We start from the raw sequence: 22,746 nt of genomic DNA, 5'->3' as shown, positions 1-22,746 counted from the left end.
AGAGGAATCAGGCCTGTAAAAATACTAAAAAGATATAGAAAAGATGTTAAAAAAGGCCATGAACTCAGAAGGCTTGTTTAAACAAAAAGGTCTTCAGGCCTCACCGAAAAATCTCAAGAGAGGGAGCCATTCTCAGATCAAGGGGAGATGGGACTCATCAGCCTGGGAAGGCAGCTCATCTGAGAGAAGGAAAACTCTGATCCCAAACCTCCACTGCCTTGTGGCTACATCCAGTTATGGAAAAGGCTTCAGGAGTCAACCTCGAGGCAAAATTCAGAGCCGGAGTCCCTGAGGCAGTTCATGGCTGAACAGTCACATTCTGGCAACTCCTGCGACGCCGCTGGAACCAACCGTATTAGCCTCTGCCTTTCCATTGGACCATTTCAGCGACGTGGAGAGGGGGGATTTGCTGCATGGGAAACAGTCTAACCTCCATATCTGCTTTACCCAGGCTTTGCGCACTGGAGAGGACACTCTGTTCCAGAACCATGATTCAGAGTGCAATACCATAGTCTTCCAAGACTGAAGGATGCCAACAACTTCACAACCCAATCTTTACATGTAATTGAATCAGCTCTTGAGTGTTGTAATTCACATTTGTGCCAACTCGAGAGCTGGCAGTGCCAGTGCAAGGATGTGTACTGATCATCTGGTGCCAGGTATCTTCCCTGTGTTGGCTGAAGCAGGTGAGTTTGCTTAGGGCAGCACAGGAGTAAGAGAGGATGGTGGAAGGGCATTCCACGGGGGGTTTCTGGGCAGGGGACAGCAGAATGGTGGGGTGATTGGGCCCAGGAGGGGGTGGCATCGGCAGCGGGTATCCTAACCCCTTCTCCCAGACCTCAGAGTCCTACATAGGCTGCTTGAATCTGAGTAGTCCCATAGAGCAGGATGGGGTGTTACATGGGGTAAGGAGAAAACTATCTCCAGCCTGCTCCTAACCTGCATTAGATACAGCGCAGGCCATTGTGGCCTGGCTGTACCAGTACAGGTTATGTTTCCACGCTAAATCGGTTGCAATGAAATTGATGGCATTTAAAACGGTTTAGGAAGGATTGTGCCCATTGATTATCATCTGAGAGACCAGTTAAAGAAAAATTAGTTGGTGAATGACAACTACTGGTAGTTAAAATCTAAATTGTTTAAGGAAGAATTCAGAAAAAACAAGCTCTAAAGACACAACATCCATCAGGTTTCTAAATAAACAAAATGTTTGAATAGGAATATACAACATATGCCACATATACCTTAATAAAATTTGTGGTTTTATTTGTACTGCTGCAACAGAGAAAGCACATCAGGATACAGGTGCTCTGGAGCATCAAGACCCCAGATAAAATCTAAATGATTCCATGAGGGAATCAATTTTTTGAAAACTAAATGGGGGATGTGAGGGAGTAACAGTTCAATATCTGTTATGGGTACAAGAATGTCATGTCCTCCATACCACACAGCAGCTGGCACAAGCATGTCTTCTATTTTATAAAATGGAGGTGTGGTCTGTTGATTTAAAAAATCAGAAAGACGGAAACAGGTTTCAGTGATCAATTTTATATATTCTCTGAAGTTTCAGTACCCCAGTACTCTTGGATTTGTAATATCTGGTCCTGAAAGGGTATTCTCTAACCATTAATACCAGCTTTTCTTTTTCAGTGTCGGGGTGTCTCCCTTGGTCAGTAAGGGCCAAGCTAGATATTACAGAAAATGTTTAATGTGATCTAACGGGTGTTCTTTTTCCTTAAAAAAATACTGGCCAGATGAGCCACAGAACAGAATGGAATCACATTGGCGTCTTTGGTCCTGCTGCAGTTCCAGTTCCAACTGCAACATCAGTTGCACTATTTTAAATAGAAAAAAAAGGTTTCCTTTGGCTTTCAACTGACTTTTTTCTATTTAAAACAGCATGCCAGGGAGGGGAGCACAATCAGAAACAATGTGAAGTTTAGTGCTAAAAAGTAATGAACTTTTCCTCAGATAAAGTCAAAGTACACTGTTCTAGAAGTTATATATGCTTGTATTCAGGCTATTTTTTTCTAGCAGGGTCTTTCCCAGTGCCCTGGCATTGCTAAGAGATCAGTGGTAGAACTGCCGCCTCTTTCCCTTTGTGCCTACCTGGGAAGGTAAGTCAATGACTCCTCTGGTCCAGGACACTCTTGTTCAAGCTCTCAGGGTACTGAGAGAAAAGGGCCCAGAGACTACCGACAAAGGACTATTGGCTCAATCCTCTCCAACTTTTCAGCGGTGATGCAGTTGCGATGCAGTCCCAACAATAAGGGAACATTCCCTTACCATGAGGTGGCCTCTGAGACTGTCCCCCCATGCAGCACACACCCTGTTGGCATAGTGGCATCAGTGCTAGAAAGTTGGATGGGATTGAGCCCTAAGTTCTTTGGCCACTCGGCTTTCAGTCCCCAGGCAGTGCTGAAACAAGGGCATCACAAGCTGCTTCAGTTTATCCTTTCCAGGTGACCAAGAAGGTGCAAAGGCAGCACTTCAGCTGCTCTTTACTCAGCACCCAGCACTGCTGCATCAGCAGGGGAGAGCCATAGGATTGGGCTATGTTAATTTACAATCCACTAAATGCTTAGCTGCTCAAGTGTTTTAGTGTTTTTCACCCAAAAGGCTGACCTTTCAATCTACATATTGGGTATTCTTGAAGAGTATACTTTGATTAATGAGATCTCTTCTAATGCCAATTAATTCTGTTATTTTGGTTTCAAGAACTCTAATGGCGAGCAGAGAGTTCTGTAACAGTTTTAAGGAAAAGAAAGAGTAGTCTTCCCAACTGGATAAAGGGGCACCATTTAAGTATGAATTCTCCCAGGAGGGGAGAACAACTGTCCCTGTTCATCTCAGCATCACATCTTTTCCAATAGTGGCTAGCTGGGATCTTAAAAACAAATCTTAAAAAAATGTCAAATTATGAGCCTTCTCATGGGATGAAATAAAGTGCCATTATGCTGCATTTGATAGAACTGATTGTGTTGAATTCCCCCCTTCCACCACAACTTCATTATTGCACATCTTGGGAAGACTGATTTGACATGAATTATGGGTCTTTGGCTGCTCAGGACATGGAGACACCTACAATACTTTTTCCAGGGATCCTTCTGGTGGAGATGCTGCACACAGGGAATGGCAGAAGGCTAGGAACCCTGCCACTATGGAAAGTACATAAAATAAGATTGATCAGGATGTTGCCAAATTGAGACATGGTCTGGAGGGCAGATATGGTAGTAAACCCGCTGGCTTTCTCTCCAGAAATAGTGGGTGAGGAACTTCTGCCATGGTTGGGATGGAGCCTTGGGATGGAACCAAGAGGAATGTGACGACGTTTGCATAGTAGTGGGGCAAGAAGGTGACAAGCAGAGCTGTCATCTTCTCATCACAGGTTGTGAATGGTATGAAGGATGAGCGGGGGCTTAGCACAGGGACTACGCCATGGGAAAGAGTTGAGGCATTGGGGGAGGGGTCCCACTGCCAAAGCTCTTATGACTTTGGGCTTGGAATAGTGTAGCCAAATCATTCTCTACAATCTAACCTCAACCATTTCTTTCCAGTGTTGATCTCTCCTGCTGCTCTTAGTCCCTCATAAGAACAGCCCCGCTGGATCAGCCCATAGGGTCATCTAGTCCAGCTTCCTCTAACTCACAGTGGCCCACCAAATGCCCCAGGGAGCACACAAGACAACAAGAGACCTGGATCCTGGTGCCCTCCCTTGCATCTGGCATTCTGACGTAGCCCATTTCTAAAAATCAGGGGTTGCACACATATCATGGCTTGTAACCCATGATGGATGTTTCCTCCAGAAATTTGTCCAAACCACTTTTAAAGGCATCTAGGCCAGATGTCATCACCACATCCTGTGGCTGGGACTTCCACAGACTAACTACATGCTGAGTAAAGAAATATTTTCATTTGTCTGTCCTAACTCTCCCAACACTCAATTTTAGCCATGTCTCCTGGTTCTGGTGTTGTGTGAGAAAGAAAAAAACATCTCTCTATCTACTCTATGCAACCTCTGCATAATTGCAAAAAAGATAATTTAACTCAATTGCTTTCCATGCCCTCGGCTCGGCAAAGTTTTTTCACTGTCCTTCTCCACGGACCCCTGCATAATTTTGTATGTCTCAATCCTGTCCTCCCTTTGGTACCCTCCAGCCCTGCTTGCCTCACCCACCACCAGCAGCCAGGCAGCTGACGACACTGAGGCAAAGGTGAATATTACAGTGCTCACACCAGGCTACTGATCTGATCAGTCTATCTCACTCATAGGCATCCAGCAATCACTCTCAATTATTTGTTGTATCTCATGCACAGTAGGTGGATTAGACATTAGTGTGCAGATGCGGTTGTGGGGAGCATGCAGGTGTAGCCTTGCCTCTATTTTTATCCTTTTTAGTATGGTGGGGGGCCACCCTCTTGAGCGATTGTTGAGCTCCACGTTCACTGGATCAGGACCATTCTGGTGGCCCTGTGTTCCCCTTCACCTGGCCTTCGATCAAAAGGCCTGGTGGTTACCTACTTGTGAGTAAACGTACACATGTGGCCCAGTTTCACTTGCTATAGGGCTCAATACATTTTCCTTGTCAGATTAGGACTACCTTCATGAGTATTTGTTGGGGCCTGTCCATTGGATCGGGACCATTGTGGTGGTATTACATTCCCCTTGACCTGCCCTTTGAAGTGGACCAAGGCATGTTTGCCTCCTCACAAGTAAACACACACATGTGCTGCTTCATTTCAGTTTCCAGAGGGCTCAATACATTTTCATTGTCTGCTATCAGCTTGTCAGTTTCATGACCCACCAAAAATTGAGTCAGGACTCAGTTTGAGAACTGATTTGCTATAGGATTTTCTGTTCCTTAAGAATTATCTGCTATTTCAGATGTGTATGCTTGAGAAACAAGAAACAATTAGGTATTTTTTTTTTAAAACCATTAACTGCCTCTGCTCCCATGTGTTCACTAAAAGCAGCAAACTAGCTAGGTGGTGGAATTTACCATAGGAGAAGGGGACTTCTGCAGATGGTTTGACTTGCTAGAACTAACTCTGTTTTCCAACAAGCAGAGGGTGCTTGCTGGCAGCAGGATAGAAGTGGGGGGGGGGTGAAGATACCATGGGAAAGGCACAGAAGTGTGCAGTGAGTGGGGCAGTGGGGGCGGGGCAAACCCCAAAGGCCCTCATCCAGTGCCCAACATGACCAGCTTCTATCCCCACCCATATCTGATTCAGACCTCTTAAGAACCAGCTCAAGCTACTCACTTCCAAAATACTACTTCTTTTTCCTTACCGTGTTATAAACTTCTTTATTTCTGGATCCATAGTCAAAATTTTTAAATTGTTTTGATTTGAATATCTAGAAAGAGGAACAGGACATACTCACTTTAAAATCTACTGAACTGTTCAAATTCTAACTCTGAAACACAATTCGTCATATCCAAATTAATACTTGGAGAACAGAAATTCAGAATGCCTTTTATGAAATGTGTAAGAACTTTGCAACAATATTTGAATGTCTAGAAAGTCATTTCAAAAATCATTAACATATGTTGCAATCCTACACACACTTTTATAGAACTAAATCCCATTTAACACAATGAATTCAAGAGTAGATTTCCGTAAGTTCACACTGATATCTATAGGTTTGTAAATCTTGGGAAACTACAAATGCAGTGGTTAAAGTTTTAACTGGATTCTATGTTTGGAAAATGTTGGTTTTCTTTTCATTGCTGGCATAAAATTCTGGAGGGCCATTAGAAAAAGACATGTGCTGCCATCCCATGGTGCTCTCTGTTGCACATGTGCTTCCACACACATGCACGCTGCAGCCACTAAAGTGGTTTGGATGCTCCTTTCTCAGTGTCTCCTGGGTGCTAAGAGGGGATCAGCTGAACTGCCCTCCTTGTTTGTTCTCTTGCTGAGCGCACACAAGGGGGCCACATCTGTAACAGTGCGTAAGTTGTCAGTGTCCTCCGAAGCACCTCTTTGACCATCATCTGTTGCCCATTAGAGACCATTCTTTGACTGAGGCTTGTTTTTTGTCCCATTTTGCTCTTCTAATGATCATGTAATGGATGTTTTAGGATATACCTTAAAAATATTACTATGGAAAATATGCACAGCTCACTAGTGGGTTGTGACCCAATTTTTGGTGGGTCATGGCCCATGTGACTAGGAAGCTGGCAGGCGTCATGGCATGCGATGCAGAAGACCCACATCATTGGCTGTGTCATGCTACAGTGTGCCACAGGGTGCCCTGCAGCTTCCAGATTGCAGCAGGCCTACAAACCAACTCAAAATTGGTTCATGACCCAACAGTGGGTCGCAACCCAGTTTGGGACTGCATCTCATTACGGGGAGTGACATGGTGTGATCCTGTCAATGTCGCAGGTCACATGCCAGCCTGATGCAGAAGCAGCTTCCACATCATACCCCATAATTCTTGGTGGGCCAGCAGCTAGTGGCAGGCCTGCAACCCAATGATGTTGACAATGTGGGCAGCAAATCTCAAAAGTTTGGGAACTGCTATCCTGCAATATTCACAGGGAAGGACCCAAATTATTGTTGTTGTTGTGTGACATTTTATATTTGAGTTTTCAGTCTCTGACCATAATCCTTCACCTTTCATATGCACTCCTTGTGACGCTTCTGATTTCTTCCAACACCCAGCTCTGGCTGGCCCTAAGCTCACCACACCCCTACCGTGCCAAGTCCACTGAAGTGTGCCTGGTTGTCCCTGATTATGATGCAGCCTACGGGGTAAACAGATGGTCTGGTCTTGCCAAGACTCCTCCTTGCTTGCATCATACTAATGCTCAACGATTTATAGACTATAAAGTTAGATGAGATGCAGGAATAGTAGCATATTCAGGAATTATAATTGGTGGCAATTCAAAATTCAGGAATTCAAACCATGAGAATTTCTTGTAAATTTATTATCCATCTAGTTGGAACAAAAGAGCTCCTACAAAACCAATTAAGATGACATTTGATATTTGAGTTAGAATATTACTTTGAACAGATTAAAACAAACATTGTCAATACTAACTGTTTATACACACATACAGTAGAAACTGAACATTCAGTCAAATATTGATTTTTGGACTTTCAACTGCAGAGACTACATTAAGGAAATCCTACCTGGCCCCAATGGATTCCCACCTTCACAGAAGTAAAATCAGGACAGATCCCAGTGTATACATCTGCTCGACTCTGGGGGGGGGGGGGAAATATTATAGAATCTGAGTTCTCAAGACAAAACAAATGAATGCCTTCATTATATAAGCCAGTAGTTCATGACTAATAAAAACATATGCCTTGATTCAGCACCGAATTCCAGAAGTAGAAGCAGATACCGGAGCACACAGACATGGATCCAGATGAGTGTCCAGTTATGCAAAATTAGCTTCACAATCCTTGATTTACTAACACTTCAAGAAATATACTAATATTTCACACTCACGTGTACAGGAACAACTGCTAGGGAAGCATGAACTAAACCCAGGGATGGGAAAACCCAGCATGGCTTGACTCAAATCGAGTTGCCAAGTCACCACCCCCCACGACTCGACTTGAAAAAGAGTAATAATGGGGGCATTTTCTGAGTCTCCGAGTCACCCTTTAATGACTCTAATGGACTCAACTTGAGTCATGTGTCCCCCTTAAAAAGCCAACTGTGGAAAAAACTGGGCTGCTGCCAGTGTGTGTATGTGTGTTGGAGTTCTCTTTAGTCACTCCAAGGTGCCCATCCTTGGTGTGCCCAAGGTGTGTTTCAAGAGCCTCTTCCCCACAGAGACTCCCTCCATTTTGGTGGCGCTTTCTTCCCTGGTGAAAGCCTTCTCCAGTGGTAGGTCTGTGGCTGCACATGTATCGCTCAGTTGCCACCCTGGCACTCCCTTTGGTGATAGCAATTGGGGGAGGTGGTATGATTGCCATGGAAGCCAGCCTTGTTGATGGGCTGGCTACCTGTGCCCAGTGGCTTGCTCTCCACTGCCTCCCTCCTCCCTGTCTTTTGTGGCAATGCTTATGGTATGGCATACATTGCACTGACCTCCATACAGCATCCAGATAGAATTGGGCCTTTAGTGCTTGTGACTTTTTCCTTTCTGTGTATGTGAGCTAATTTACGTGTACATCCATTCTATTGTTGAACTGTTTAAGGGGAAGCCCAAAACTGCATCAGGGCTCTATCAAACAAATCCGCATCTGCTAAGGATTTCAGAACATTCCTCCTACCAAATTCATTTCAGTGGCTTGAGATTTTGGTTGAGGAGATATTTGGTGGGAGAGATTAGTCACCCCACTGCAAGTGGGTGGATTTCACAACAGGCTCTCCCCTTGCTTGTAGCCCATGGGTTTAGGCTACTGAGAACCACTATCCATCACAGCCTTCCACCATGGTCTGAACCGCAGGAACCTTTCTCTCTTCCTTTTCAACCAATCCTCCAATTGTTCTCCCTGCACCTTCCTTTTCTGCACCTTAAATCCCTAATTTCGTAACCCCCAGGTCCCACTGGGAAACCCCAGTTTCCCTTGGTCCTTTCGCATCTTCTGTTCCCCTTCACACCTGCACTGCTTTGTGCCCCCCTTTTCCTTCTACAAAGGTTTTTCTCCTTTTTTCTTCCTACCAATGTCTTACTCTTAGGGTCTAGCCATGAATGAGTGCCAGCCAGTGGTGAACCTCCCCAACCCCGAGCCCCGGGCCAAAGGTCCACAATCGCACCTCTCTGTGGGCTGTCGCCACCCCCTGCATGGAAATCCACCACCCCCACTCAGCTGAGGGTTACGGAGCCTCACACAACCCGTGCCTGTGTCGGGAAAGTCTTCTAAAGTTTCCCCGACGCTATAAACTGTGCTTCCGAGAATAGGCACTGTTTTAGTTCCGGATCTCTCTTCCTCATTTTGAAACTTTGCCCACTTTCACTTTTTGTTGCACATTCACTCTCATGTCCCTATTCCTGTCCCACCAAATTACTATGCAGGATCCCTACGCACAGGTTAATTTTCTCCTGTGTGCAATTCTTATGTTTAAAAAGCACCATTGGTACTTGCAACTTCTCTGACTTTAAAGGAATGTACACAAATAAGAATACAGATTCAGCTTACCACATTGAAGTTCTCATTATATCCTACGAACTTGAGGATGGCTTGGACACAAAGTTGGTCCAACCAAGTATAGCTGCAGATTCCAGCATTGATGGCTTTCAGGTAGTTAGTGAATAAACGGAGTTCTTTCTGCCCCCATATAACCTGGGAATTGAACATGCAGAATCCTTAGAAATGGCTGACCAAATGGTTGGCCCTGAATCACATGGGCTCATTAAGATTCTGTCCAATGATTGTTCTGCCTTAGATTAAGCCATTTCTGCCCAATGTTGCATATACGCAACAGGGACCAAATTTGTACACCTGTGGGTCAGGCAAAAATGAATTCAAGCCGTCTATTTTGCAATGGAGAAGCCATTACATAAACCTGAGACACTTCTTTACTTGAGTCATATTCCTCAATAGGGCCTCTGACACCGCACCTGGGGCCTTGTCCCATGGTGTCACAGGGTTTGGGGTGTGACAACTGTACTTGAGAGAAGTGAACAGGTCAAGCTGTTTGTTGAGTTCAGCTATTTTGTTGCTCATTCTCAGGAGTTGTACACCATTATCCCCAGCACACAGGTTCTGATTCCTTTCAAAGATGTGTGTTATCCCTGGGCTATTTCCTGGTATCTACCACATGGGTTTACCTTGCTTCTGGCCCAATTTTCCCACTTTGCTTCTCCATCATGGCTTCAACCCCTTGCTTCTTCTCTAGTCCATCTTTCCCGTTGCTCCTGCTTCTGCAGCCCCATCTCCTATCCCTGTCACTTGCCCCGTCTGTTCATTCCTCCACTGTCTTCCTTCTTCCATCAGCTCCCTTACATTTTTTGCCCTTGCTTCAGCACTCCTGATTCCCCTCTACCTACTCACTTGCTCCAAGCCTCTCTTAATCCTCAAGCTGCTCTTCCTCCTCCTTCCTCATTCCTTTCTTCCCTAGCCTCACTCTGGTCACTCAGCTTCTCTCCCAGTCCTCCTTCTCCCTTGTTTTCTCTTCACTTGCTTCATGTCTGTCTTGCAGCTTCCAAGCTTCCGTCCTTCATTTTCCTTCCTCTCAGGTCTCCTTCTTTTTCACCCACACCCTGCTTCAGCTCTCCCCATTACATCTCCCTGCTGCCACATTCTCCCACCTTTCCTGATTGCCATAGCTGTGCTTTGGCTAACTCCCACCTATGCACTTTCCCCCAACCAGCATTCCTGTGGCCTTGCCACCAGGAGAACAATATGGGGCTGCCAAGCCTCCTTACCTGCATCTCAGAAGCTGGAGCAGCTGCAGCCATTGCAGCCTCCCATAACACAAAGCTACAACGGGTGATTGACAGGGCACAATCTATCTCAAGAAGCATTTGAATTCCTTTGCGTGTTCAGGGACATCATTGGGTGCAATAACGGTGTACACAGGACAACGTCATTGCTTCGCCAGTATGAAAAGACATGGTCGTGCTTGCGACAGTGTCCTTTTCTTTCACCTACACTTTTTTCCAGATTTATTATCAAGTGGATGTCAGGAGAACTTAGCCCACCGCTAAGGTAAGAAAAAAGATATTGGAATGATTGCTGGTACAATAACAACATAATATAAAAAATACTGACTTTTATCATTGCTTCAGGAAGTGACACAAGTATTTTAAGAGGGCCCTGCACGTTCACCATTGTGTGGCCAGGAGAAAAGCTGATGAAAAGTTTGACCTTTTGAGCCAGCTGCGGCAGAACCGAAAAGGCAATAAGGCCTGCAAAAGAGAATTTCAGAACTAGATAACCTGTAGGACTATGCATTGGAGGAAAGTACTTGCATTAGTTTGTATGTATTGACACCTTTTACTTGTATTCAGGTTTTGGACACCTGAAAATAAATCCCAGTAATGAGATTGCTGTCCCTGTCTGCTCCTCATGCAATCTGATCCTTCTTTCTCAGTATTCCTGATCTTCCAGATTTGGTTTTTTGTGTGTGAGTGTGAGTGTGAATGTGAGTGTTTTTTGGGGGGAGGGTGCCCACGTGCCTTTACAAAAGGCTGAACTTTTCATTTCAGCCTTTTCTATCAGTCCATTAAAGATGTCTGTGTGATCTAGACTAAATTACTAAGGGCTCAATCCTAACAGTACCCTGGGCCAGTGCAAGTCCCTTGTGCCAGCCCAGGAGGGTCACAGACTTGCCATAAAACACATTTGTGCCTCCCCAAGAGTTGGCTGGGCCGGCACAAGGACATGCGCTGGCCCACAGAGGCTGTATCCTGCCTCCGTGCCAACTTGATGAGGGAGAGTTGCATTGGCCGAGCTTGGCCAATGCAGGGGTCTTGGGAGGGTGGGGAAGAGGTGGGGAGGGGGTGGGAGGGAAGCATTCTGTGGTGGGCAGAAGGTGGGCAGAAGTGGTCCCGGGGCAGGTGGGGAGCAAGAGGGGGGCTGGAGCCCTGCTGTTATCCGAGATCCCAACCCCATTCTCCGAGCAATGTGGAGTGGCTTGAAGTCGCTCCGTACTCCTCAGACATGTGCCACCTCCTGAAGCGCTGCAAGTCCAAGAAGACCCATTGGGGCCGTGGTGGCTTACCTGGGGGTAAGGGAAAGTTTCCCCTTGCCTCCAGCTGAGCCATTTCAGGCCCCAATCTTGTGCTCAATACAGCGTAGGCCTCCTGGCCTGCCTGTTCCAGCGCAAGATATGATTGTGCTGTAACTAATTAATCCTGGTTTTCATTAAGTTATCCATTGCTTCTCTCTCCTGTCTGAGTCTCTAGTTTCAAGCTGACTTTTCATCCAGGTCTCTCAAGGGCTGGCAGGGCAAGAGGGAGCAGCCTAAAGAAAGAGACTCGCATGACAGGACTCCATCTCAGTGCAAGAAGGAGCAATTTCTTCCAATTGTTTTGGCCTTTCTTCTCAACAGTAATTGGTTGAAAGTTCGGATAATTCCTTCTCAAAACTTTCAGCCAATTGCTGCTGTGAGGCCATTTTCAGCCAATCACATATAGAACATCCAGTGAGCCTGTCATTAGGCTATATAACAACCAAGAGCCTTGAGTAGGTCAGGCTCTGCTCAGGACACCCCTTGGACACCACTTAGGAGGTAGCTGCCATATTAGAAAGAAAAGACACAGTTCTAAAGATCCGATACCCCCTTCCATTTGGAACAGATTTTGTTCCTGACAGACACAATTGGTGTAGAAAGGTAGGCCTGGCTTAGCACACTTTTGAAAGGCCCATTCAGGAGCAAAATCAGAGCTTTCTCCCTCCACAATGGAGGGATTTGCAGTTTTCTTTGAAGCCTCTATTTCAGATTCCCCCTAAACTCAAGTTATTGAGACAGAAGGAATTATAGCTACAAATCCCAGAGATCCCAGCAACAACTGAGGTTTAAGCAGGCTGGAAAGCCTCCACGGTGCCAGTAATTCAGTGAAAACCTCACAGCTTCCCTTGTCCAAATTTAGGGATAGAAAAGGAGGTCAGAAGCTGACAACTGAGAAGATTTGAAATTAGATGGTCAGTGCCAAACCAAACTGAATTTCAGCTGAGTCAAACTTCAGAGAAAAGTTGAGGTTATCTCATAATGGCCCTTCAAAGAAGTTCATCTCCTCTCCCCCAGCCCTGAAATTAAGTGCCATCTCTACACACAATCTACATGTTAGGCACATGTCACTGCTACTGAAATCCCTATGAACACTCAGTCAGCGCCCAGCCTGGCCAACCCCTGACACCTCCCCATCTATGACCAGCGGTTAAGACCAGCCTTGGATTTCTCTAGCATTGCTTTCAGGAGCTTTCGCCTGAAAATAAGACATGAAAATGGTAACGTGTGTCCTGAAAGAACAATTAAATGCGCTTGGGGTAATTAAATCTGCAATTAAAAGATAGCATAGTTTAATATATATCTTTGAGAGAGGATTGTTGCAAGTTATGTCCATGATACATTAGCTCCACATAGTGGATAACAGAAAAAGCAGCAGTCTAATTGCACAAGCTTATGCATATCTATGCAGAAGTAAGTCCAATTGTTTTCAGTGGGGTTTACTTCTAGGAAAGTGTGTATAGGATTGCAGACAAACAGCCCAATCCTATTCACAGGCTTTGCTGCTATAACTAGCATTCCAGATGTGGAGTGGGCTTTATGGAATTGTAAACGCCATTATAGAAGCGTGTGTATCCATGTGTTTCCAGGACACCTTCACTGATGGTGAGGCAGACCCCCCCCCCATGTGATGGTGGCCAGGAGAGGCCCTGTCAATGTTGGTAAGCTGGCAGGGTGTGTGGAATAGGGTGGGGGATGGGTAGATGGGGAAGGGAAAGGGGCAGAGGCAAGAGGGGGTGGATCTTGTCACAAGCGATTTGCACTGGGATGCTAAGCCCTCCAGAGCCTCCTGACATGCCCCCTTTCTCTTTTCGGACTTGTGCCAGCTAAAGCGCTGACACAGGTCTGAGGAGACCAACTGGTGACCAAGGGGCTTCCAGAAGGTTAAGGGAAGATATTCTCCCTTACCTCTCCCAAGCCTCCCAAATGGCCCCCACACAATAGCATGCAGCACAGCTCGTTTTATCATGGCTGCATACTGTGGTGGAGAAAAGGATAGAATTGGGCTATAAGGATGTAATGTAGCCATAAGTCAAAGAGTAAGAAGAGGTGGGTGACTCCCAAACCCTGAAGAGGCTTTCAGATGGAAAACTGGAAGAATCGTACGAAATGATCATAATCTGACAGGGCTATTCAGATCTTATCAAAGTGTATAGAAAGAAAGTGTGGGGGAAGCGATCTCTGCCCAATCCTGTCATACTCCCCTTGAAGCTCTGGCTCTTGTCTCCAGTGTCAAATGCTCATCATGGGGAGAGGTCCAACCAGTGATTTTGCATCCCGGGCTTCCCTCTCCTGCTCTAGAACATGGGGAGGAGGTTGATCAGACTCAGACAAGGTGCCCTGGGCGTAGCTGAGCCCTGCACTTTCCTTTCATGCTCCACTTGTGGCATGTTCTATGAACCTGAGTTTCAGTCTCCCCCCCCCCCCGACCTTTTCTGCCCCTTGGAGAGACTGGAGAACTCAAGAAGGATTTAAGTGTGAAGCACATTACATTCTATACCTCTCAACTTACCTACTGTAGCACCCTGGGAGTGGCCTACATAGTATAATGAATCTTGCTTAATTTTCTGCAGGATAAAGTTTATTGTTGCTGGAACATCATATATCCCGATTTCATGTAAACTGCAAAACACACATTTAGAAAAAAAAGGAGTTGATATGTTTCCCAACTACACTTAGATATCCAAAAACCACCCACAAACTGACCCTGCCTGCACTGGCCCTGGTGCAGGCTGAGTCCATCAGTGGCATGAGTGGCACTGATGTGGCAATTACAACAGAAGAATGTGAATTCAGCCATGCGTTTCCAGGTCACTTGGAATGTGATGTGAATTCAGACAATGAAATGGATGAGAGATGGAATGCCAGGCTGTAACAAACTGCAGTACCTGTTGTGACAGGATGGAGTCACTGTTGAGCTGATTAGCAAAGCAGTGAGAGAAGTTGTGAATGTGTGAAGCTGGGAATGTGTGAAAAGGCCAGCTGGCAAAGAATGGAGAACAACGTTGAGGACCTGTCTGGGCCTGATTTACGATTGCCTACTGAAGCTCCATGGTAAGCAGCCGGAGGACATAACCACACTGTAAAGGCAGCACCTGGTGACTGAGGATTCTGTGACTCACAGAATATATTTGTAAAATAAAAAAAATGGTGGTTTAGAATAGCCTACCCATGTCAACCACCTTGAACGTCATCTAAACAACAAAGAAAGGTAGTATATAAATACTGAAATAAATAACTAATAAATAAAATAAAATGCCCTGTAGGATTGGGCCATCAGAGCAGTTTTAGGCATACTTATCGGGGAGTAAGAACCGCTAAATAACATTGGACTTCTCAGTACATATACAGTATAATCCTGCATACCCCTGTGATTAACAGATAAGGCCAAGGGTGTCAAACTTGTTTCATACCGAGGGCTGACTGGCATTCATGATGCCTGCTGAGGGCCGGAAGTGATGTCATTAAACAGGTCATAACCAAAAATAAGAACCTTTTCTTACTTAGGAACTCATTAACTGCAAATGACAGAAGAAAAAATACACAAATCTTGATCATATTTCAAGCTACGGGAGAGCCCAATTTTCATGTGGGTTCCCCTTACAGCAGTAATACCTCAGCACTGCTCAGCAGCCGAGAGCCTGAGGGACGGATAAAAAGCTTCCATGGGCTGCATCTGGCCTCTGGGCCTTATGTTTGACGCCCCTGGATAAGGCCATGCTTATCAAATGGCTTATCTGCGGCCATCTGAAGCCAAGGGGATGGTGGTAAGGTGCAGGGCCTTTTCTGTTGTGGCACCACATCTCTGGAATAAGCTACCAGAATATTTGTTTGAACCAGCCTATATGGTTTCTGTAGGAGTCTAAAAACCTATTTTTTTCACTTGGCCTTTGATGAGGGAGGTACCCCCTCCTAGGAACTTTTTATTTATTTATTTTTTATTGTTACTTTTAGGCCATAGTTTTGAAGCTGCTGCTGCTTTTGTAATTTTATCTATATCAGTGGTTCCAAAACTGCGGGTCAGGATCCACTGCTGGGTCATGACCTGATTTTTGGTGGGTCACCAAAGGGTGATGGAAAGATCTAATTATCCTGCAAAGAGCACAGTTCCTACAATTTGCAAGCATGTGTAAGTATAGGGAGATGATGTTTGAGGGTCTTTTGGTGGTTATTACTTATAAATAAATAAATCTGTCAAACCTAGGTGGGTCCCAATAGAGTGTCGTTTAAAAAAGTGGGTCCTGGTGCTTAAAAAGTTGGGTAACCACTGATCTATATCATTTAACATTGTATTTTAAAAAAATTTTCATGTTTCTTATTCATGCACTTTTATAGTTGCATTTTTATTTTTTTTAACCATGCACCAACTGGAACATAGAAAAGACAGTACATAAATTTTTCAAAAAAAAAAAAAAAAGGAATACATAAAGTTGCTGTGCTAAGAAGGGGAAGGTATAAGCCTAGGCATGAAACTGAGTGAATTGCAACAATATCTTCTGTAATCAGTGGTGGGCCTGGAGGGGGGCCAGGGGGGCAAATGCCCCGAGCGCTGCATCCACGGAGTGCTCCAGACTGTGTGGGAAGCCTTCTGAGGCTTCCGAAGCTATCTTAGGCAGTACTTCTGGTTTCCCAGAAGTACTGTTTAAGACCATGGAGAATCCTCAGAACGCTTTTGCAGTGGGTCTCAACATTGCACGAGGCTCCATAGTGCTGGGGAAGTACGGGGGTGGCGGCATGGTGGGGGGGTGGCATTGCGGACCTTTGCCCTGGGACTTGTAGTGGAGCAGGTTCGTTACTGTTTGTAATTCTTTTGAAGGTTTTCTGGGGTGACAACGGTAATCCCACAACACTATGTAGCAGTCAATAGGGGAAGAAAATGCATTCCAACTTCACCTTGTGGCTGTCAGGCAGAACAGCAGTCACTAACTTCAGAAGGAAAGAAATGTGAAAGCACAAGGTCTGCCTAGGCTAGGTGGACTCTTCAATATAGTAATCAAGCTAGAATTCCATTCCATTTTCTTCCACTTCGCAGCTTTGCACCATTGCTATTTTGAATGAGTACTATCTTGATCAAGACTCCTTTGCTATCTTCATGGACTCAACCTAAGATTAAGTTAACATCCATGCATGTGAAATCATATTGTCTGATTTCATAGTTTAGTGAGGATTTTGAATTATTAATTTTGTCTACAGTACAAACACAGGGTAGGAAGCTGCTGGAGGTCACCTTGGAGTAAGGCGATTTTTCCCCATTACTCCGTGTAACACCCCAGCATGCCTTATGAGGCAACTTGGATCTGCACCAGCTATACTGGAGTGGGGAGTGGGATATGGGAGTGGGGGTTAGGAGTGGGGGTTAGGATATGGCATGAGCTGCCACTGCCGAGCCTGCTCCCTCCCAGGCCAGATCCTCCCCCCCATTCCACCCTACCCACACCCAGAAATGCCCCCTTCCCGCTCTGGAATGTTCTCCAGACATGCTCTCCCACCCTCTGCATCATCTGGCACAATCCGACCTGTGTTGGTTAGTACAATTGACCTGAGCTGACAGGATGACTCATATCTTTGTGCAGGCACTACCAGCTCTTGAGTCAGTGTAAACATGCCTTATGGCATGTTTGCAATACTTAAGAGCTGGCATAGGGGGCCTGCACTGGCTCAAGTCCATGTTAGGGTTGAGGTGCCCTGAAATAAAATTACAAAAGATGCCCTTTCACCCAAAAAATTGTTTCCCATCTACCCAAGCCGTGAACTGTTTCTTCAGCTTACCTAAAATTCCAAAATTGTTCCTGATCAATGGACAGATGCTGGTGCCTTCTAGACCAGGTCGTCCCTCTGCAATTTAGAATCCATACATCATAGCCAGCATCAGCTAGAAAAAATGCTAGACTGTTGCTGGGGAGATTTGCAATCCAGACCCTACCCTCAGTCAGAGAAGCATGTACCAGTAATATAGCTGGCCTATATCCTGAAAAAAAAACAGAGGAAACTGTGGAATCTGAGGTTAGTCACTCTGTCCTGACAGGATGGTGGCACCTGGGAGGGGCAGTCCGGACCTGAAGGTCATCAACAGTCATACTAGCTAATTGAAGGAGTTATAGCCCAATCTTATTCTCCCCCACCACCACCATTGCAGCAACACCAAACTGGCAAATACTGCATTCCATGGAAACGGGTGGGCCAGGAGGCTACAGCAGAGAAAGGAGGTTTTAAATTCCCTTGCCACGCATAAGCCTCCCAACCACAATGTTTGCCAGCACAAGTCTGAGGAAAGAAAGGGGATGGAGAGGCCACTGCTCGAGGGGATAATATCTTGTGCAGGCCCCCTCCTAGGCCTCCCCACCCCTTTAAGCCCTCCCCCCACTCAGTTTCACTGCCTCCCAGCCTTCATTCTGTCCTTGCCACCCTCTCCTACCTCTCCTGTTGTCTTACCTGCTCCAGCAAGTGGGAATGTCAGCGATGGCAGGGGCGAAAGGGCACATGCTACCCACCCACACTTCCGGCAGCATGCTAACTCTTGTACTGTCAGAGTGCCTGTTGCAACTGCTTTATGGCAGTGAGCACTATCCTGGGAGTGTCGGCCCCATTGGGCAGCAAGGTGAAGATTGGGCAGCGAGGTGACAATTGGGCTTTACTCCTCATATTCTCCTCATACTATGAGGGGAGTAAAATCTGAAGTTTGGGGGAAGGAAGGCCTTTAGTGTCTCCTTGCCATAGTTTTAATCCTGGTTGCGCACAAACATCCTGGACACTATTTTTATTGGTGAAAAGCCAATGGAAGCCCCCCCCCCACTAAAGATAGCAGACTGGGGGACCTATGATCAGGATCAAAGCAATGGTACTAACCCCTCATCCCACTTAAGGGCCCAATCCTATAAAACTTTCTAGTGCTGATGTAACTGCCATGCAGCTTTGAGGCAAGGGAATAAATGTTCACCACAGGATGCCACACACACCACTTTGGCACAGCTGCATCAGTGCTAAAAAGCTTGGGCCTTTAGAGTGCATTTCTTCTCTGATCCTTATCAGCTCACTCAGAGCTCTCCTAGAGTCAACAGCCTTACCTTACAGTCTGCCACTTGGAGGGCAAAATGGAACATCCAAGAAGATGATTGCATGGTACAAACATCACCTAACCAAGGTCTTAATAACATTAAGGACTACCCCATTAATTAAGAAAAGGTGCCAGCATAAGAACAGCTAAGAACAAATTCAGGGGTGCTCATGTGGTCCACTTGCCAACTGCAATGGCATGAAATTTTCCAGAGGGGTGCAACTGCCATGCCACAATCATAACTTTGAATGGGGTTTCCATTTCCATACACATACATAATATCCCAAGTTGCCCCAGTACAGACTCGCAAGAGGAAAAGAGGGAGAAACCAACAGTTTTTCAAAAGACTGTGATCCTTGTCCTCCACAATTCTTTTCTGCTTAAAGAAAATCTCCCAATTTCTTCTCTTCCACCCCCACCCTCTCATCCAGGCCAAACCGAGACTGACATACATACAACACCTGCAAGCTGGGATGAGGAGAAATGAACTTGCAGCTGGTCTTTCCCCTCACTGAGAAATAAGGGTAGGTTGAACATATGAATATGTTCATATAAACCAGTGTTATTCGAACTGTGAGGCGAGGCTCCTTAGGGAAGCGCCAGGAACTCAAAGGGGAGGTGCGGGATGTCCTCTCACAGCGATACAGTCACACCGCTGGGTAGAATACCAGCCTGTCTTCTGCGCTTTTTTTTAAAGCAGAAGAAAGGGGAGTTGCTCAGCTACTCCCTCCAAGGGGGACTGCGAGAGTGGCTGCTGCGGCCTGCCCTCTTCTCCCTCCACTCTGAGGCTGCCGCCTTCTGCGTTCGCTGCATGTTGTTTCCAAAGTTCTTTGACTCCAACCCCCATCTGGCAAGTACCAAGCATGCTCAGCTTGCAGTCCTTAACCCTCGATGATCCTTGTCTGGTTGGTTCTTAGTTCCCAGCCTGGGATCGCTTCTCATCAAAGTGAAATCTCTCTTTTCAACCCCCTCCCTCTTCCACTGGTTGGTTGGTTGGCAACCTTCAGTCTCGAAAGACTATGATATAAGCCTACAGCACCCGGTATTCCCAGGCAGTCTCCCATCCAAGTACTGACCAGGCCTGACCCTGCTTAGCTTCCAAGATCAGACGAGATTGAAACCCTGCACATGCCCAATCTCCAAACCTTCCCGCTTTCTCCCCCTCCACAAATAAAACGCTTCCTATTTTACCAGTCAGCAGGAGTCTTAAAGTTGTTTCCATGCAATTGGCAAAGGGGGGGGGGGAGAGAGAGACAAGCACACACTTTACTTGGCCAGGAGCAGAAAAAGGGTACTGTTTTTAAAGTGATTTATTTATCTTGTTGTTTGAAGAGGAAAGGCTGTATTTTAAAGTGATGAATCTTGCTATTTGAAGGGAATACTTATCAGCCATTGATGAAGTGATTGCCAGCCCAATCCTATCCACACTTTCCTGGGAGTAAGCCTCATTGACTCTAATGGGACTTGCTTCTGAGTAGGCATGCTTGGGCTGTGCATCTCCTAGTATAGGAGACAAATCAGCTTCCTAACCAAACCCTTATCAGCTCTGATATATTTTCGTGGTCTACTTTTGTTTTCCCCACCAGCTGCTGGAAAAATTTAATTTAATTCATAAAGGGTTCAATCCTATCCAAGGAGAATGGGAGAAATGACTAGTTGGATTGGGGTCCACAGGGGTGTGTGTGTGTAATGTTGGTCAGGCTGGTTGTTCACAAAGTTCATTTGACAAAACAATTATATTGGTATGCTTACAAAGTTTTAAAAAATGAGTCCTCCTGGACCAGACAAAATCTACCTACTCCAGCATCCTGTCTCCAAAAGTGATCAGCAGTTGATCATTTATCAAGCATGTATATTGCTGTGTATTAATAATATATTTTTAAGATCTGCATTTAATTAATGATATGATATGATGAATATAATATTAATATAGTTAATATTTCTGGCCACTTCCTGCTTAATGATGTCACTTCCAGCCCTCAGGAACATGATGGAGAGTCATGGCCAACAGCCACTGGGGATCAAGGGAGCCACTGGGCGGAAAAGTTTGAGTACCGCTGATACAAACCTATGAATAGTACCCTCAAACAATCAAACAAAACACTAGTGGTTTGGGAATTGCACTTAGACCAAGAAGATACAGGTTCAAATCCCCTCTCAGACATGAAGTTTCTAAGGTGACCCTGGGCCAGTCCCTATCTTTCAGCTTCACCTACCTCACAGGGTTGTTGTGAGGACAAAAGGAGGGGAGGAGCAATGTACACCACCATGAGCTCCTTGGAGGAAGGGCAGTACTGTATATAAATATGAAAAAAAATGTACCCATCTTTCCAGGACTAAGCACTCCATACGGAATTCGGTTGGTCTGTAGATAATAGCCATCGGCTGTCAGGATTTCATACCGTTCACTGCGGAATCCCCAATAGTTGATAATTTCACTCTGCAAGGAAGAAGAAAAAATTAACCTTTGACAAAAGTATACAGGAGAACTGTTAAGTTACTTGGCTAACCCAAAGCTCTCATAAAAAAGCAAGCAACATCAAACGATAACATGCTCTCCATCAGAACAAGTCTAGAATTAATACAGTTTCCGATTCCTTCTCCTTGCTAAGACTCAACTGACAGAGCCAATGTTCTACAGAAATGTGAATCTTAAATCTTAAATTAACAGAATATCTTACTGCCCAGTCCTATCCCCTGCCACATTATAGTGTGCAGCCACGTCAATGAAGGATGACCATGAGAAACCAAATGTTCAGCTAAATTCGCTTTCCATGTTCTACATATGAATTAAGTTCCACACGTGAATTCAGGCTCTGTGAGTTCTCTAGGTCCTAGACCAGGGGTGTCAAACATAAGCCCGGGAGCTGGAAGCAGCCCTCAGAAGCTCTTTATTTGGCCCTCAGGCTCTCCCGGCATCAACACCAGCTGCTGAGCTGTGCTCAGGTGTCACTGCTGACAGGGCAGCCCACATGATAATGGGGCTTCCATATCTTGAAAATATGATCAAGATTTGCTTATTTTCTCTTGTCATTTGCAGCTAATGAGTTCCTAAGTGAGAAAAAAGCACTTATTCCTGGTCACGACCTGATTAATGACATCACTTCTGGTCCTCAGCAGGAATCATGAATGCTGTTCAGCCCTCTGTAAGAAATGAGTTTGACACCTCTGTCCTAGACTGTGGAAGGAAAACTTGAACAAAGCACTTCTGAATAATGTGCCACTTTGGGTTAACCTGAGCAGAGATGAAGATTCTCCCAAGAAACATCCCAAAAATTGTTCAATCATCAGATTTCACCACAACAGTGCAACTTACTATTTCAAAACGTATTTATCCTTAACTTACAATATTCATAAATCCTTGAGGATTCACGTGTCTTTTTCTTATCAACTCCTCTATATTTGCTGATTGTAGGATCCAGCATGCCACCACCATAAACAGCCACATTGTAGACCTGTGTAAAATAAAGTCAGTTGTTTCAAAAGGGTGTAATGTCTAGCTATGCAATTGTTAAAACCACTATTTGACCACCTTAAAGAAGGTCAAGATCCTGCAAAGCAAATTTTGCTTTCGACAGAAGCACACAACTCCCTACAACAAATACAACAGCTTAAGAAATGTCAGTTTGTAGATGCCTTCCATTTCAACCTCTTTTGTGGCTAGTACTCCTCCCTTCCACTCATACCCCTACCGGGGTATTGTGTGCTCAAAAATCTGATACTCAAGTTTACATCCTTGAGTGGCTTTATTTGTCATCTAATCCCTCAAGGAATGTCCTGTCCTATCAAGAAGCCATCATTTCCCTCATAAGAAAGGGCAGAGAGAGATCCATGAAGCTTCAGGGGCAGGACCTAGTTAAAATTGTTTTGCCCATCACAAAAAATGAAGAATTACATCTGTGGGAATTTTCCACCTCTTATCAAATTGCCCTAGCGGACTACGTAGGAAAAATAACATTCCACACCCCCAAGGATCAGAGGTTCTCCCTGGTAACACAGGCAAATTTCTCTGTGAAACCAGTCAGACACTCACTTCCCATCTCAAAAGCAA

The 22,746-nt window shown here is 45.3% G+C and overlaps 1 protein-coding gene across 1 annotated transcript; it reads right to left on the bottom strand.

Annotated features, from left to right (window-relative positions):
* Positions 1–1,263: 1,263 nt before the first annotated feature.
* LOC136645173 (putative lysosomal acid lipase/cholesteryl ester hydrolase) lies at positions 1,264–22,143 on the bottom strand. Its single transcript, XM_066621411.1, has 9 exons — positions 22,042–22,143; positions 21,018–21,135; positions 17,411–17,609; positions 14,154–14,263; positions 10,681–10,817; positions 9,106–9,249; positions 7,141–7,212; positions 5,291–5,356; positions 1,264–1,497 (listed from the first exon to the last, which is right to left on the bottom strand). The coding sequence occupies exons 1-9, from the start codon at positions 22,141–22,143 to the stop codon at positions 1,264–1,266; spliced, it is 1,182 nt and encodes a 393-aa protein (XP_066477508.1).
* Positions 22,144–22,746: the final 603 nt, after the last annotated feature.

The sequence above is a fragment of the Tiliqua scincoides genome, chromosome 3, assembly GCF_035046505.1.
Source record: "Tiliqua scincoides isolate rTilSci1 chromosome 3, rTilSci1.hap2, whole genome shotgun sequence".
In the NCBI taxonomy this organism is placed as follows: domain Eukaryota; kingdom Metazoa; phylum Chordata; class Lepidosauria; order Squamata; family Scincidae; genus Tiliqua; species Tiliqua scincoides.
This window is presented reverse-complemented; position numbering and strand designations above follow the sequence as displayed.

Coding starts and splice junctions, on each gene's coding strand:
- LOC136645173 (XM_066621411.1), bottom strand. CDS start 22,143: ATGTGGCTGTTTATGGTGGTGGCATGCTGGATCCTACAATCAGCAAAT. Junction 5,357..7,140: donor TGGGAATCCATTGGGGCCAG/GTAGGATTTCCT, acceptor TCCTCTTTCTAG/ATATTCAAATCAAAACAATT. Junction 1,498..5,290: donor ATAAAGAAGTTTATAACACG/GTAAGGAAAAAG, acceptor TTAAATCAACAG/ACCACACCTCCATTTTATAA.